The 14,256-nt window shown below is 41.1% G+C and overlaps 1 protein-coding gene across 7 annotated transcripts in view; it reads right to left on the bottom strand.

The window, feature by feature from the left end:
* Positions 1-14,256, bottom strand: part of RAP1GDS1 (Rap1 GTPase-GDP dissociation stimulator 1) — a 159,924-nt gene that overhangs the window by 105,981 nt on the left and 39,687 nt on the right. For 4 of the 7 annotated variants that reach the window (XM_077815042.1, XM_077815043.1, XM_077815044.1 and 1 more), the window contains exon 2: positions 3,641-3,751. In XM_077815042.1, coding sequence (XP_077671168.1) covers positions 3,641-3,751 — 111 coding nt within the window. Of the gene's footprint in view, positions 1-3,640; positions 3,752-14,256 lie in introns of those variants that run through there. The other 3 variants (XM_077815045.1, XM_077815050.1, XM_077815046.1) reach the window with 2 other exon arrangements.

Below are 14,256 nucleotides of genomic sequence, written 5' to 3'. Positions count from 1 at the left end.
TATGCTTTTGATACTTAGCCATTGGCAAAGATACTTTTCTCCACACATCACAGGTATAACTATAAACAGAGTGGCACATAAACCACTTTGTGGTTGGAAGCATTAATCTTTGTGTCACAAACCCATAATTCTCCATTTCCAAATTAATGGAACTTATCAGCTCCTTTGGGGTACTGTCAAGTTAGAAAATTAATTACACTAAAACAGAGTAATTATTCTAAACTGGAACCTTTTTCTTTATTAGGATGGGCAGCTTGTTATCTCATATATGCTTTGAAGTAAGGTTTTGAGAATTTGAAGAATCCCTAGAATTTCTGAGTGTTTCTCAGTAATATACCAAGATACCAGGATGGGTTATATTACTCTTCATATTTCATTAAGGGTGATATTAGGTTTTTTGAAAAGGAAAACATTATTCTGTCTTTTAATGATGTAATCTTAAAACCTATCCAGTGATTTTTCTTTCAGAAACATTCAGTGTACACTCAGGGAGTTGGATGGCTTGAGGAATTAGAAATGAGGTACAGTGACCTTCTTCTCCTAGTGGCTGGTTCAAATCCAGCCCAGGATTGGAAGATATAATCTGAAGGCCGTTGGGTGTTTGTTGGTTCCCCTGGGAAAATATCCATAACTGGCACTAATTTCCTGGCAACCGAGTTTGCTGTTTCAGTAGAGAGAAGAAGGATTGAATGGACACAGGGGATTAATTCTCCTCTTCCTTCTAGAACAGTTAGGTGAGAAGTGGTGGGCCGTGTGTGTGTGTGTGTGTTGGCAAGCAGTGCCTCTGTGTGAGAGGCTTGGTCTACACTAGCAACCTATGTTGGTATAACTATGTCGCTTAGGAGTGTGGAAAATCCACACCCTGAGAGACGCAGTTGTACCAACCTAACTCCTGGTGTAGACTGCGCTATGTCGATGGAACATAGCTACCGCCTCTTGGAGAGGTGGATTACCTATGCTGACAGGAGAAGCTATCCCGTTGGCATAGGTAGTATCTGCACTGAAATGCTACAGCAGCTCAGCGACATTGGTGCAGCTGCACTGCTGAAGCATGTTAAGTGTAGACAAGCCCCAAGTGATTTAAGAGATGAAGACAGGGTGAAGCAGGGGGAATACAGAGGAAACAAGTAAGAAGAAGATCTGAAGAAATTAAAGAAAAGAAATAAGAGGGAGGCGGGAGGACAGAAAAAAATATATTGAAGGAAAGCAGACACTGAAGAAGAGATACTACATACAGCATCAGGTAAGAAAAACTAGAATGACACAACAGAAAGAGGAAAAAGAGGAAGAGAGACAAAGTAAGCTACTTAAATATTTGTATTTACTAATGTTTAGGGTCAAAATGTGACTGTAGTACAGAATCTTTAAGTGACTGTCAGAAGGAAGATGGCCCTCTGAAAGGGTCTGGGGCCCAGCCTACCTCTGACAGGCTCCACAAGGGGAAATGAGGCAGCTCAGATTCACCTGGGAGTAGTTACCTCACTGAGTAACTGGGATTCAGTTAATTAGGCAGGGAATCCTCTGGGCACCATAAAAGACTACAGATCTCAGAGGGAAAGAAAGAGGGGAAAGGAAGCTGTTGGACAGGATCACACCAGCAGACTGATGAGAAGCTGCCTCAGAAGCCAAAATGGGAGAAGCAAGGCAAGAGGCTGGGGAAGCCCACAGAGGAGGAGAGGTAGGAAGTGGAACGGGCTGCAACAAGGGACTGAGAAGGATTGGTTTTGGCTGTTCCGAACAACCCAGTGGAGAGGATGGGGCTGGGGCTGGGCTTTGGAGAGGCGGCTCAAAACCCAGGAGACCTAGGGTTGTCTAGCTTCCACTAGCACTATGGGGCTTCCATCTCTCCATTACCCTGAAGGGGACAGAGGCTGGGTCATAATAAGGACTTGACCAACACCGAATTGAGTGCAGCAGTGTAAGGGGGAGCTAACAGACACAGTCCCCATGTTGCAGTGACCCATAAATTCTACCTTAGCCCTCTGCAATTTATTAGAGCCATTTGCATATAATTTATCTCCATCACCATGTATTATCTTCATAATCTATACCTGCACCCATACACAAAGAGCCCTCATAAACTGAGGGGAGTTAGAGTAAAATTTTGTAAACTATACAAAAGATACTGCTCAGAATGGTTCCATCTGCCCCTCCAGCTTGAGAGGAATGTGACCAGAAGAAGAGAAGGTAGTTGAGAGGAGAAGCTGGGCACCAGGCTGAGGCAAAACAAAGAGCGCTGGGGTTGTCTGGTTGAGAGGAAATATCGATGTGTTGTGGAGTGGTCAAAATCTACAGCCTGAACCATTTTGCACCTACCAGCTGGGTACTAGGATTTACTTATTACCCCCACAGGTAATGGTACACAATTCATTTAACTCCAAGCCCTTGGATGTTTTCATATCACAAACTCTTCTTCCTATCCCATACTCTTTAAACATGAAGGTGTTCAATGGTGGTAAATGTTGCAGATACCTTACAAAGGACTCTAGAACAGCATGGATTCTCTTCCTTGAAGAGAAGTTTGATGAAAAACAAACAACAACAAAAACCCACGCCTGACACTTTCCTGGCTAAGATCTCCCTGTGAACTACTCAAGATGAAAAAAATGCACCAATGTTACCTCTTGAATGGCAGACATTGTTACAATCCATAAGGCATCTCGAGCAGTGTTTAGCTTCTAGTGTTAAAATTTCACAAAATATCTTACACTTACACAGCCATGAAATTATGACTTGTAGAATGGCATCTTGGAAGAGAAATCAGATCAGCTGATTAATATGGGCTTTTGAGAAGAGTATTGATATGTTACAGAGATCAGATATAGAAGAGGTTTATTTTGTTTAAAAATTAAAAAAAGAAAAATTCTAATCAGAAGCTTCATTTTACCTAATACATGTAATCAAATTATTTATATTGGCCCTAACAAAGTATGTGAAGTTGAAACCTTGTATAGGTCTTTCTTCCACATCTTCTGCCAGCGTCCCATGATCAGAAAGTTAGAGATGGAAAAGTTCTATAGACTGCTGTCTCCATTTTCCCTATAACCTTTCTGTTTGTGGAACAGGACCCTGTAGAGCTTCGGGAACAAAAGCCATCTCATTTTCTTCTTGACAATGTTAGTTCTGTCATCATCCAGTATACTTAAGATTGCACTGTACTTAGAAAGCCAATCTTTCCCTTCTAATGGAAACATCGTGGAAATGAATGTGTGATCAGACACGTAAGGAAAATAATGGGCTATATGGTTGGATTGGCAACCTGTGCCACCTTTACTCAGAGTAACTGAAAGTGCTGATTGCCATGCTCATGCTACTCAAGCACAAGGTTTTGACCTGAAAGAGAAATACCTTGCCCTTTGCTCTCTGAATGTAGACTTCAATTGGAAAAGTAACTTACTCCACATGCCAGGGACTAGCTCTGTGCTATGCCTGTTGTGAATGTCCATGGACATAATTTTCTTTATCTTTTCGTTACTGTCTGATTCTCACACAAGTTATATGGGACTTTCTTTTTAATAGAACAGCCAATCCAGCAATTCTATTGATTGCGTTACTTGCATTGCTTCACATCACAGTACTACCTCCATCATTTACTGATCTGATCATATGGCGCAAAATTTGAAGGAACAATAAAACTTACTGTTTTGAGCCAGGGCTTGAAGCAGGCAATCCAAGCATCCATCCAAGCTATCTGCTGTGCTGTCAATGGCTGTTATCTTCAGCTTCTTCAAGGCGTCACTTAGATTATCTGCTTGATTAACATGAAGAAGAGAAATATTAGTGCCCTCCTCGATCTGATAGCTAATATGCTTAGAACACAAGTACGTACCCTAAAGTAAAGGGCTCCTAGTTTAACAAGGAAGGAAGCTGTGTCTGTGTGCTGAGGATTTAGAGAAGCCTAGAGTCAAAGGTTTTGGATAGAATCAAGCTTTTCTTAATTTAAATATACATTTCCCATTCTGCGTCTGAGAATGAGATGCCACATTTATAAAATGTCACTGAACAACTTTTTTAACATCAGTATTCCCTCAGTTTAGCTGGTTTGGAAAACCAGCAGCAGTATCTCTGCTTCCATTTTGCTTCTTAGAAAAAGAAAATGATGAAAGTGAACTCCTCTTGAATGTTTTCATTCACAAGAGAGGGGAGGGGCAGAGGAGAGAAAAAGTAATTGCAGATGCCATTTTCTCTGCATATACCAGAGGGTTCCATCTTGATTGTGCACACGCAAAGCCCCAGTTAAAAACAAGGGCTAGGCTAAAAGCCTTTTTCAAGAAGGACATTATCAAATAGCATAAGCACTGTTTGTGTTGATTACACAAACTGTAACTATTTGCATTCAACTGATCCATAAGGAAGCTTCTGGAAACGAGTCCTACGGTCTATGTCAGATTATGAAATAACATTTTCCCCCAAAACACACAGTGTTGTTTTCTGTGGAGGAACACTTATTCTCATAGAAGTGATTGAGGCTACCAGTGCTAGCATCTCAAGTATTCTGTTTATTCAGAGGCAAGGTATAAGTGTTAACAGCTGCAATATAAGTCTTTTCACTTTGCCAGCTGATGACTAACCTCAGTCTGAATGGACTATCCTTTTAAAAAACATGAGTGGTACTTCAGTTTCCATGCCAACTCAATAAGCAATCAGAGACAGTTACTCAAAATAAGTAATATTAAAAACTGTGTAGTTCTCTACAATTCTCCACTCTAACGGTCCTGACCTGAATCATGAGGTACAGTGTGGTACAGCTGCTTTGTCCTACCTCCCCCTCCACCCCCCCATCATTCACGCTTGAACAACAGACTAGCAAGGGGCAAAAGAAGAAACAAACATTGTAGAACTTATCTAGGATCCAAGCAAGGTTTCAAGGCAGGAAAGGTGTGTAGTAGGTGACGACCTAGCCAGGCCTGTCCAATTAGCCCTACCTACAACATCTGGGATGGGGTGTGGGGTTATATTAATAGAACCAGCTGGGGATGGAGGAGCTGATTCCTCTATAAAGAGCAGCAGAAAGTTACAGAGAGAGGGGCACGCTTAGGAAGAGTAAGAGGGAGTGAGATACTTTTGGGGAAAGTAAGTGCCACAAGGAACCCTGACTTTTTTGGGAAAAAACTTCAGTCAGGGAAGGCTTGGGAGCCCACCTGTGGGAAAGACTGGAAGTATGGACTTGAGGGGGATTCTGAAAACTTTATTTTGGGAATGGTTTGATGTTAATAAACTAACCCCCCACGGTGAGGTGTTGATGAACCAGGGAAGAGCTCATCTGATCGTTTGATTTAAGGATAGTTTAAGGAGCCTTGAGCTGAAGAAGAGGGAAACTGAAGTGCCTGAAGAATGATGTCAGGCCATGGAGGGGGTGAGGTGCTTGTAGGCAGCTGGCTCATTCACAACCACAAAAAAAATGTATTTATTAGATAAACTGTTCAGTGACCAGTGAAATTTGTCAAAAGATACTTTCACAGAGTAATATTTGATCTGCTGTTCTTACTACATCCTAACATTGTGTTCTCTACCTCCTCCTATCCATTTTCTCTTTCTTTTCCCACCTCCCTGAAAATTTCTCTCTATACTGTGGTTCTGTTTTTTAATGCATCTCCTCTCTCCCACCTACCTACAGGCACCTACTCACAGCCCATCCAGATACTGACACACACAGCTTGGAAACTTCAGCAAACACTTAGAGTGGGAGGACTAAATCTACTAGACATAGATACAAAAATTGGGAGCCCCACTGTCTGGAGGCAACACCTAAGTCAAAAGTCTGCCTCCATCCCAGTTTCTGCGCAGCTGGGAAAAGAGGAGGCTGCTGAAACTGGTAACTGGGTGCCACTCCTGGACTCCGCTCAGGGGCTTCATATTTTATAGAGGTCTCCCTCTAGAAGGTGCCTGATAAATTTGAAGCTTTACACTTAAACCTCCCCACACTGCTTGAAGATAGGAGTGTTCTCTCTCACTGGTTCTCTCCCACCCCAGAACCTCCAATGGGAATTGGGGATGTCTCTCAGCTACTGTACCCATCCCCCAGCTTTCTACCTGCTGCAAATGTAAAAGCTGTGAGCAGCAACTGTGGCACTGGAGTTTTCTACCTGTAGACTTTGGAAGAGGGTAGTGCATCAGCTATATTTGGTTCATGTTTGGAAAGTTATCTTTATGTCCCTAAGGGTTAAATATATATAAAATGAAAACTTCGATTCTGCAGAAATTGATGGCCTCCTGCTTCCCATGAGCAAGTAGAGTTTAAAGCTCCGATTAAGTAGACTGTAAAATGATCAATTAACCAACCAAAAAAACCCCAAACAAACAAACCACACACACAAACCACACACTCCACTTTCACTGCTGACAACACCCTCCAGGATAGATTTTGATCTCAGTTACACTAGTCTCAAGTAACAATCAAATTGCACACACAGCTGAGATCAGAATCTATCCCTTCTCTAACTGTACCCAGCAACTGGCTACACTGAAGAGAAAAACAGCATGAACTGTGCATAAACTTGCGAAAGAAGCTAGCTGGATAACCAACTTCCCATAGCGATAGTGCCCCAATAGTATTTAATGAATTGCACATATTTTGCTCTTTATTGGATACAAATGTCCACAGTCTCTTCTTGAAAATTTACTTTAAGCAACCAACCTACTTCACTTTACCACGAGAGTCACCTTTTCACCACTGATATAGAGTAGGAACAAATACAATCTGCAATCCCCTCCATTCAAAGGAGAATCAATTGCAAAACACTATCTTCCGTTGACAGTATATTTGAGGCTGCTTCTAATAATAATCTTGAGTCCCTGCTACATGGTCCTCCTTAAACATAATGAGGCAAGTAGGAGGGATTCTGCCTCGTCAAAATTCTGGTTCAGATACTGCGCATCTCAAGGAATCTTCAGTTATAAAGATCAGTCAGATTTGTGGGTGGGGGAAGGGAGTCTGGTGTTTTGCAGACAGTTTAATTTTATTTGGTTTTGTAGTTTGTGGCAAGGATGCCTAGAGCATTAATTAGACAACTCTTTTTATTCTTTGTATAAATATAAAGACATTATAAACAAATGTCAGTCATCTCATAATTTGCAAGTCATATAAGTAGAAAACTGTGGAGGGCAAAAATATTTGTATTCTAGATAGAGCTGGTCAAAAAATGTGAAAATATTTCACAGAAATTGTCTTTTATTCCTCTCAATTGTTCAGAATTTGACATGTTTAACCAGCTCTAGTTCTAGAGGTTCTTGTAAGTAGAAAAGACACTGGAGTTGTTAGAGTCTGGGAGGAGGGAAATAAATAAACTAACCACTATGCAATTAAACATGAAAAACAACCCTGTCTTTATAAAAATATGCTCTGATACCTCAGGGAGCATTAAAAGGGGATTCCAAGCACATCTGAAAGCAATGAAATATCCCCCACACCTCAAAAGTGCTTAGTTTCAGAGACATTTTTATGCTTTCTGCACTATGCACTACAATGCATTGAAGAACTGGAGCATTGGACCTTGTGGGACTAGGAAAATGTTGCTGCTTGTTCCTGTTATACCCAGGTAAATGAAGAAGAAAAATTGGAAAGGGAAGGAAGGATTCTGCCTCAGTTCATTTCTGATGTAATTTAAAGACAGAGGAGTAAGAGACAAAGTAAGTAGATTTTCATGTGGTTTGCTGTTTCATATACTTCATTATCAAGACAATTATATATAGAAATTATGCATTTTGGCAAAAATTTTCAAATCTGGGTACCCAAAGTTAGCATCTGAATCAATATTTAAGGACTTAAACACAAGCAGCCTAATTTTCAGCAATGCTGAGCATCCGCAGCTCTCTCTGACTTCAGTGGAAGTTGAGGGTGCTCAACACTACTGAAAATTAGCCTATGGGTCCTTTGGTATCTGACTTTAGACACATGCTTCTGAAAACGTTGGCTTTTGTCTTTAAAGTGCGGATTGGTAAATGTGACACAGTGGCAAATTGTTGTCAACTGGCAAAGGGTTCGCCTATCACACAATTGACAAACTTACTACACCTAATTCACCCTTTTCATGGTATTTATCCCTAAAGATTAGCATGTGAGGTCTTCACTGAAAGCTTGGAACTTATTGATTCTCATAATCATTGATGTGTGTACAGATAATATTTAAGGAATAATATAAATGTATTGACAATTATGCCCTTCTGGTCTTAGAGTGAAAATGAGTCACCAGAGAACCATGTGTCTCTGTAATGGCCCATTCAAGTGTGAGAGAGCTGTCACTTCTCCCCGGCTAGCCAATTATCTAATTGCTCAATTGTTCATTGTTGCAACAACCCAGAAAAATCAATGGAAAATCATCAAAAATAAACTATAAACATCAAAACCACCTGGCAGTGAAAAGAAATGATTGGACAGCAAAGGGATAGCCCTGTCTGTGAATAAAGACAAAAGACCAATTTAGTATGGAGGGTGGAGAAAGACTCTGTACCCATTCATTGAGGAGGCACCTTGATGAGCAGGGATGCTTCATGAAAGATATGGTCCTGGCTCCTTGGGGCCAGCATCTGCTGCAAAAGACTGAACTTTGGGGTGAGAATCTCTCTAATTGGATAGGAAAGGTAACTTCTGGTAAGTGTATGCCCCAGTTAATATCTTATGATTTTGTTTTACATGTAACGTTTTGTTTCTATCACTCACACCTAATTCTGTTTGAATCTCTTTTCTTTCTTAGTAAAAGAAAGGGAAATTTACTTATCACTGAACTCAAATGCTGGGTGGGCTAAGATAACACTGGTTAACTGGGGTACACTTTTCCTTTGGGAAGAGGATCTGGGATTTCTGTGGATATCTAGTGATCGGGGCTGGAGGGATTCCGGGGCTGGGACGCATTTACTGTAAATGTTCAGGGCAAAGGCAGGGCTTGTATAGCCCAGAGGAGAGTGCTTAAGTGGCTGACAGGCTGGTTGTGTTAGGGAGCTAACACCCTGCCAGCACAGGCAAGACTCCCTCACCCTGGAGGCAGGTAGCAACAAGGTGAGTCACAGCCCTGGGTGCTGCAGGAAGCATCAGAGTACATCACATGGATTTATTTTTAAAAAAAGTGTTTATGTGGCTACATTGCAATATGTGATGAAAGTGCTTTCTACTGGATAGGCTAAGATACCACAATGATAGGTATCGTGTAAATAACTCATCAAAATTAGATTACTACTAAGAAACTGTATGTACAATGTAATAGAGTGTCTAAAATACTGGATACAATCATCTGATTTCCTGTAAAAAGTCCACTGGTCTAAAATGAAGACTTTTTCTTAGCAGTCCTTCCTCCTACCCAACCCCAGCCCCACAAACACACACAAAAGAGAAAGTGAGAATTAGGAAGGAACCACAGCTCTCAGGACATAACGTCAAAAGGCCATATTTACAGACAAAAAGGTTCCCTACATGAAACGTTTAGAAAAAACAATGCAAAGATGACCAAAGTATAGATCTGCAAATCTCTTTCTTCCAAAGACAGAATCATGCCTCTTATTAAATGGATTTAAATTCTTAAACAGAATCAGCTTCACTTCTGCAAGTCTCAGAAGTACATAAATACGTCTAAAATCGTATTAGAGATTTTATCCCTCTTTTTGGTCCTTCCTAGGAGGACAAAAATTGTGTTCAGAGAACTGAAAGTCCTTACATTGATCTAGGTCAATTGAGTGCCTGGTTTCAAATCACAATGAGGGAGACATTTTAGCGAGAAAAGATGGTTCTATCCAAAGGGCCAACCACCTTACCTTTATGCAGGGACCCGAATTCTGCAATTCTACAGCGGCTGTACTGGCTTTGGAATCTGCCATTTACGGAAGCAGCTGCAGATATTCTCCTGCAAAAACCCTGTTATTTTTCTATAATCAACTGTCCTCATGTTTTCCTGCCTGCATCTCTGATATTCTGTTTGTCAAAAGGAGGAGTTCTATCTGTTTGTAGTGGGCTTGCCCTGAGTAGGATGAACAGATCCTCACACTAAGAAAATAAGGAAAGCTATCCCCTGGAAAAGGGCAGCATAGGGAATGGTTGTGGTAAGATATCAGAGAAATGTGCACAGGACAGTTTTGGCAATTGATGGGGCAGGCAAGCTTGTATTGGCTGGGAGGACATGTGGGGCCAAGGAGGGCAGGGCAGGGCAAGGCAAGAGGGCAATATGCAATAAACCGTGAGGGACTGGTCCTTGTGGTACAAATGCGCTCAGCTAGCCTGTCATCAATTTCATCGACTGAGCTGGCCTGCAGGTGCATCAGGCACACAGTTTACGAAAGAACAGTGCCAACCACCTTTTTTGTTTTATTTTGTTTTTAAAAAAAACCTAACTAGGACAGGTCCTGAAAACAGAGGTACACCGTTCTCAGGGATATATAGTCACCCCGAGCCCCAGTATTGCTGCCCGTGCAATTAGAACAGTCATCCGGACCTTGAGCCCTGAATCTCACAGGCTGTCACTCCTCATGTCCTCAAGATAAAAGGCTGGAAGTTGAACATGCCAAGAGCTGTCTTTATGGCAAACCCAACTTTCACATTCCTGACTCCACCCACAGCTACTTGCTCCCAGAGTCAGTATCCTGCTTTGTTTTCCACTCACACCCACTACTGCTCCACCCTCTCCCCCAGCAGTCAGTAAGAGGGGCTGCCCTGAATTCTGCAGCAAACCCAATTAATTTTAGCAGGTTGGCATTAATGATTCCTGTTGCAAACTGGAAATTAGGCAATTATGGAGAAAATATTCAAAAACTGAAAAACACAAATCAGCACTATTATATCCCATTCCATTTCAGTACATCTTGCTTTTTGACCTACTCCTATTACCAGTCACTAATTTGTTCTGTGCTGAATTGCCCTTTTGTCCTTTAAACTTTGGTAGCGGATGACCATCTCTGATATATGGTCAAGGGCCGTAAAAACACACTGAGTTTCCTACCTATGCACTCAGGAAGCAGCCATTAGCACATCTTCGTATGAAGCTGCAGATTCTGTTTATAAAGAAGATTCTTGTCATTTATCCCTTGATCTCACAGGTGCCCCACACAAACCAGAAAGAAAGTCAGGGCATGAAGTGGTTTCAAAGCAGTTCAGCATCTGCCATTCCGTAACAGTGAAATTTCATTAATTCCTAATATTATTTTAGGGGTATGACAGTTTGTTTTTATGTCATGCCTTCTTTCCAGAAACTAACCTGCTTCAAAAATATGGTCTGCCTCTTTTTAAAAAAATGTTTATCTCCTTTTAAAACTAAGTGCTAGGAGTAACGTATCAAGGCAGCACTTTCTGTTATTACAAGCGAGCTTTCCGAGTTATTTCTCCCTTATATGTTAAGCCCACAGTTATTTGTAATTGTGGTGACTGTTGTATATTAAATATTAAAATAATCAAAGACATACTCTGTTTGAACATATCTCTAATGCATTTCATGTATTTCCTGGCTGGTACTCTACATTGCTGAAGTTAATGGGTCTATTACAGTCTGCTTAAGTGTAACCTAACTGTGATAAGAAATTCATAAATTAATCAGTGAGACTTCAGCAGTCTCACATGTACTGAAGCCAAATCAGATGGAAATGAGACTCAAGCCAGTTTTTCTCTTTTTGCAGGCTTGGTGGTTAGACTTTCCTATCAACATGCAGTGATTCATGTTTTAGGAAACAGTAGGACATCAAAGGGCAGTGGGGCTGTTTTTCCTTTAAGTTATGTCATAAAAGACCACTTTAAAGATGTTTGTCTGATGGTACAAACCAAACCAGTAAGTAGTAAACCATATATTCAGTGTATGTTATACAGCTGTACTGCCAGCTAGGAAATGAAGAAATAGATGTTTAAGGGATTAGCCCTTGGTAATAACGTTTGCCTTTTTTTCATTTCTCATGCTTGGTAATAATGTTTGGTATTTTTTCATGCTTTGTGTGTATAAAAAGATCTTCTACACTTTCCACAGCATGCATCCGATGAAGTGAGCTGTAGCTCACGAAAGCTTATGCTCAAATAAATTGGTTAGTCTCTAAGGTGCCACAAGTACTCCTTTTCTTTCTGCGAATGTTTGCAGTGTTGTAGCCATGCTGGTACCAGGATATTGGAGAGACAAGGTAATATCTTTTATTGGACCAACTTCTGTTGGTGAAACAGACAAGCTTTTGAGCTTTCACAGAGCTCTTCTTCAGGTCCGGTGAATGTACTCAGGGCTTGTCTTCATGTACAGCGCTTTAGTAAAGATGCCATTAGGATGAGACAGCTTCTCCGGTCGGCATACTTAATCCACCTCCCAGAGAAGCAGTAGCTATGTCGATAGCAGAGGTTCCCCCATCGACATAGCACCGTTTACTGCTGGCATTAGGTTGGTATAACTATGTCCCTGAGGGAGAGTGGATTTTTCACACCCCTGAGCAACGTAGCTGTACTGAAATAAGTTTATAGTGTAGACCTGGCCTGGGGGCTTGTCTACACTACACAGCTTTTAGTGACAAGGCGTGTAAACGCTCTCTGTCAGTATTTTGTCGGCACTTTTGCCCCATGAGCGGCATTAGCTTTGTTAGCAGGAGAGTGCACCACAACTTCAACCACCACCATCACCCATCAATCAAACTCTCTCTAGAACATCCCACACTGGCATGAACTTCCTGGACACCATGATCAGCTTCAACAGTGCAACCCTATAGATAACTGTATATAAGAAAACCACAGATCGCCATACTTACCTTCACAGGTCTAGCAGCCACCTCAAACACACCAAGAAATCTTGCATGGTGACAGGTTTCAGAGGGGTAGCCATGTTAGTCTGTATCAGCAAAAACAATGAGGAGTCTTTTTGGCACCTTAGAGACTAACAAATTTATTTGGGCATAAGCTTTCATCTGACGAAGTGGGTTTTAGCCCACGAAAGCTTATGCCCAAATAAATTTGTTAGTCTCTAAGGTGCCACAAAGATTCCTCGTTGTTTTTAACAAGAAATCGGTTATCAGGCACTCACATACCACAAGTTCCAAGGAGAAAGTCCAGGATATACACCTTAATGCACTTTAAAACGCCTTCACCAAAACAAGGACACTCCACCAGCAAAATAGATCACATCATGGAGCAGGACCCCCAAATATGTCGGGAGAACCTGCTTCAATGCAGGAAGAAAAAAAAAGCCCTCTGACCGTACACCCCTAGTTGTCACCTACCACCCCACACTGGAGCCCACATGGAGAATCATTAAACAATTACAACCCATACTTGATGGGGACCACATCCTGGAATAAGTTTTTCCTGAACAGCCTCTTCTAGTCTCCAAACAATCCTCTAACCTCGAAAGCTCATCAACAGAAGCAAACTCCCCACAAACCAGGACACATCAACTCAAAGCAGCACTAGCCGCTGCCATAATAAGAGGTGCAAAACCTGCAGACATATGTGCCACTGCTAAGATGATAAATACACCCCACAACACACCTTTCAAAATCCAGTGTTTTTATTAAGTCCATGATTTTTAGTGTCTAACAGAATTATGAATGTAAGTTCTCAGGCTTGTTTTTTGAAGGGGAAAGCAATCACTACACTCTCCAACTCACATAGAAACATGATAACAGACAAAAACTATTTTCACAAAATGATCACGCCATATGTGTCCTCTCAGTCCTCCTCCTCAAAGGAAACCTGCACAACACCTTCAAAAGACGAGCCTGGGAACTTACATTCATAATTCTGCTAGACGCTAAAAAATATGGACTTTAGTCACTGGATTTATGACTCATTACAACAAACTGTATCCTATTAACTCTTCTTTATTCTATTATTGTAAATTGCCCACTTCACTCTAAATGATATCTTGTGATAACTCCTTATCAGTTCCTCCCTTGTATTTAGCTGTGACATTCTGAATACCTATCCCAGACAGGAAGAAGAGCTCTGTGTGTGCTCGAAGGCTTGTCTCTTTCACCAACAGAAGTTGTTCCAATAAAAGATATCACCTGCCTTCTCTCTCTTGGGAATTATGTAATTTTGTGCATGGACTCTGTTTTTTATTTTTACTTGCAAGTAACTCAATACAAATCAAGTTATATAGAAAATTCAGGATTGATTCACCACTGTTGTTTTTGAGAAAAAGTATATCATTGTGGTCAGACTACTCAAGAACATTAGAACTGATATAATGGATCAGAAAAGTGGTCCATCTCAACCAGTATCCTGTCTCTTACTAACAGCTCCAGATACTTCAGAGGAAGATAAATAAAACGTTATCTGAAAATTAGGGATTAATGTACAATAGGGGAATTTTCCTT

The sequence above is a fragment of the Eretmochelys imbricata genome, chromosome 4, assembly GCF_965152235.1.
Source record: "Eretmochelys imbricata isolate rEreImb1 chromosome 4, rEreImb1.hap1, whole genome shotgun sequence".
NCBI lineage: Eukaryota > Metazoa > Chordata > Testudines > Cheloniidae > Eretmochelys > Eretmochelys imbricata.
The sequence above is the reverse complement of the archived record's forward strand: the minus strand, read 5'-3'. Positions and strand labels throughout refer to the sequence as shown.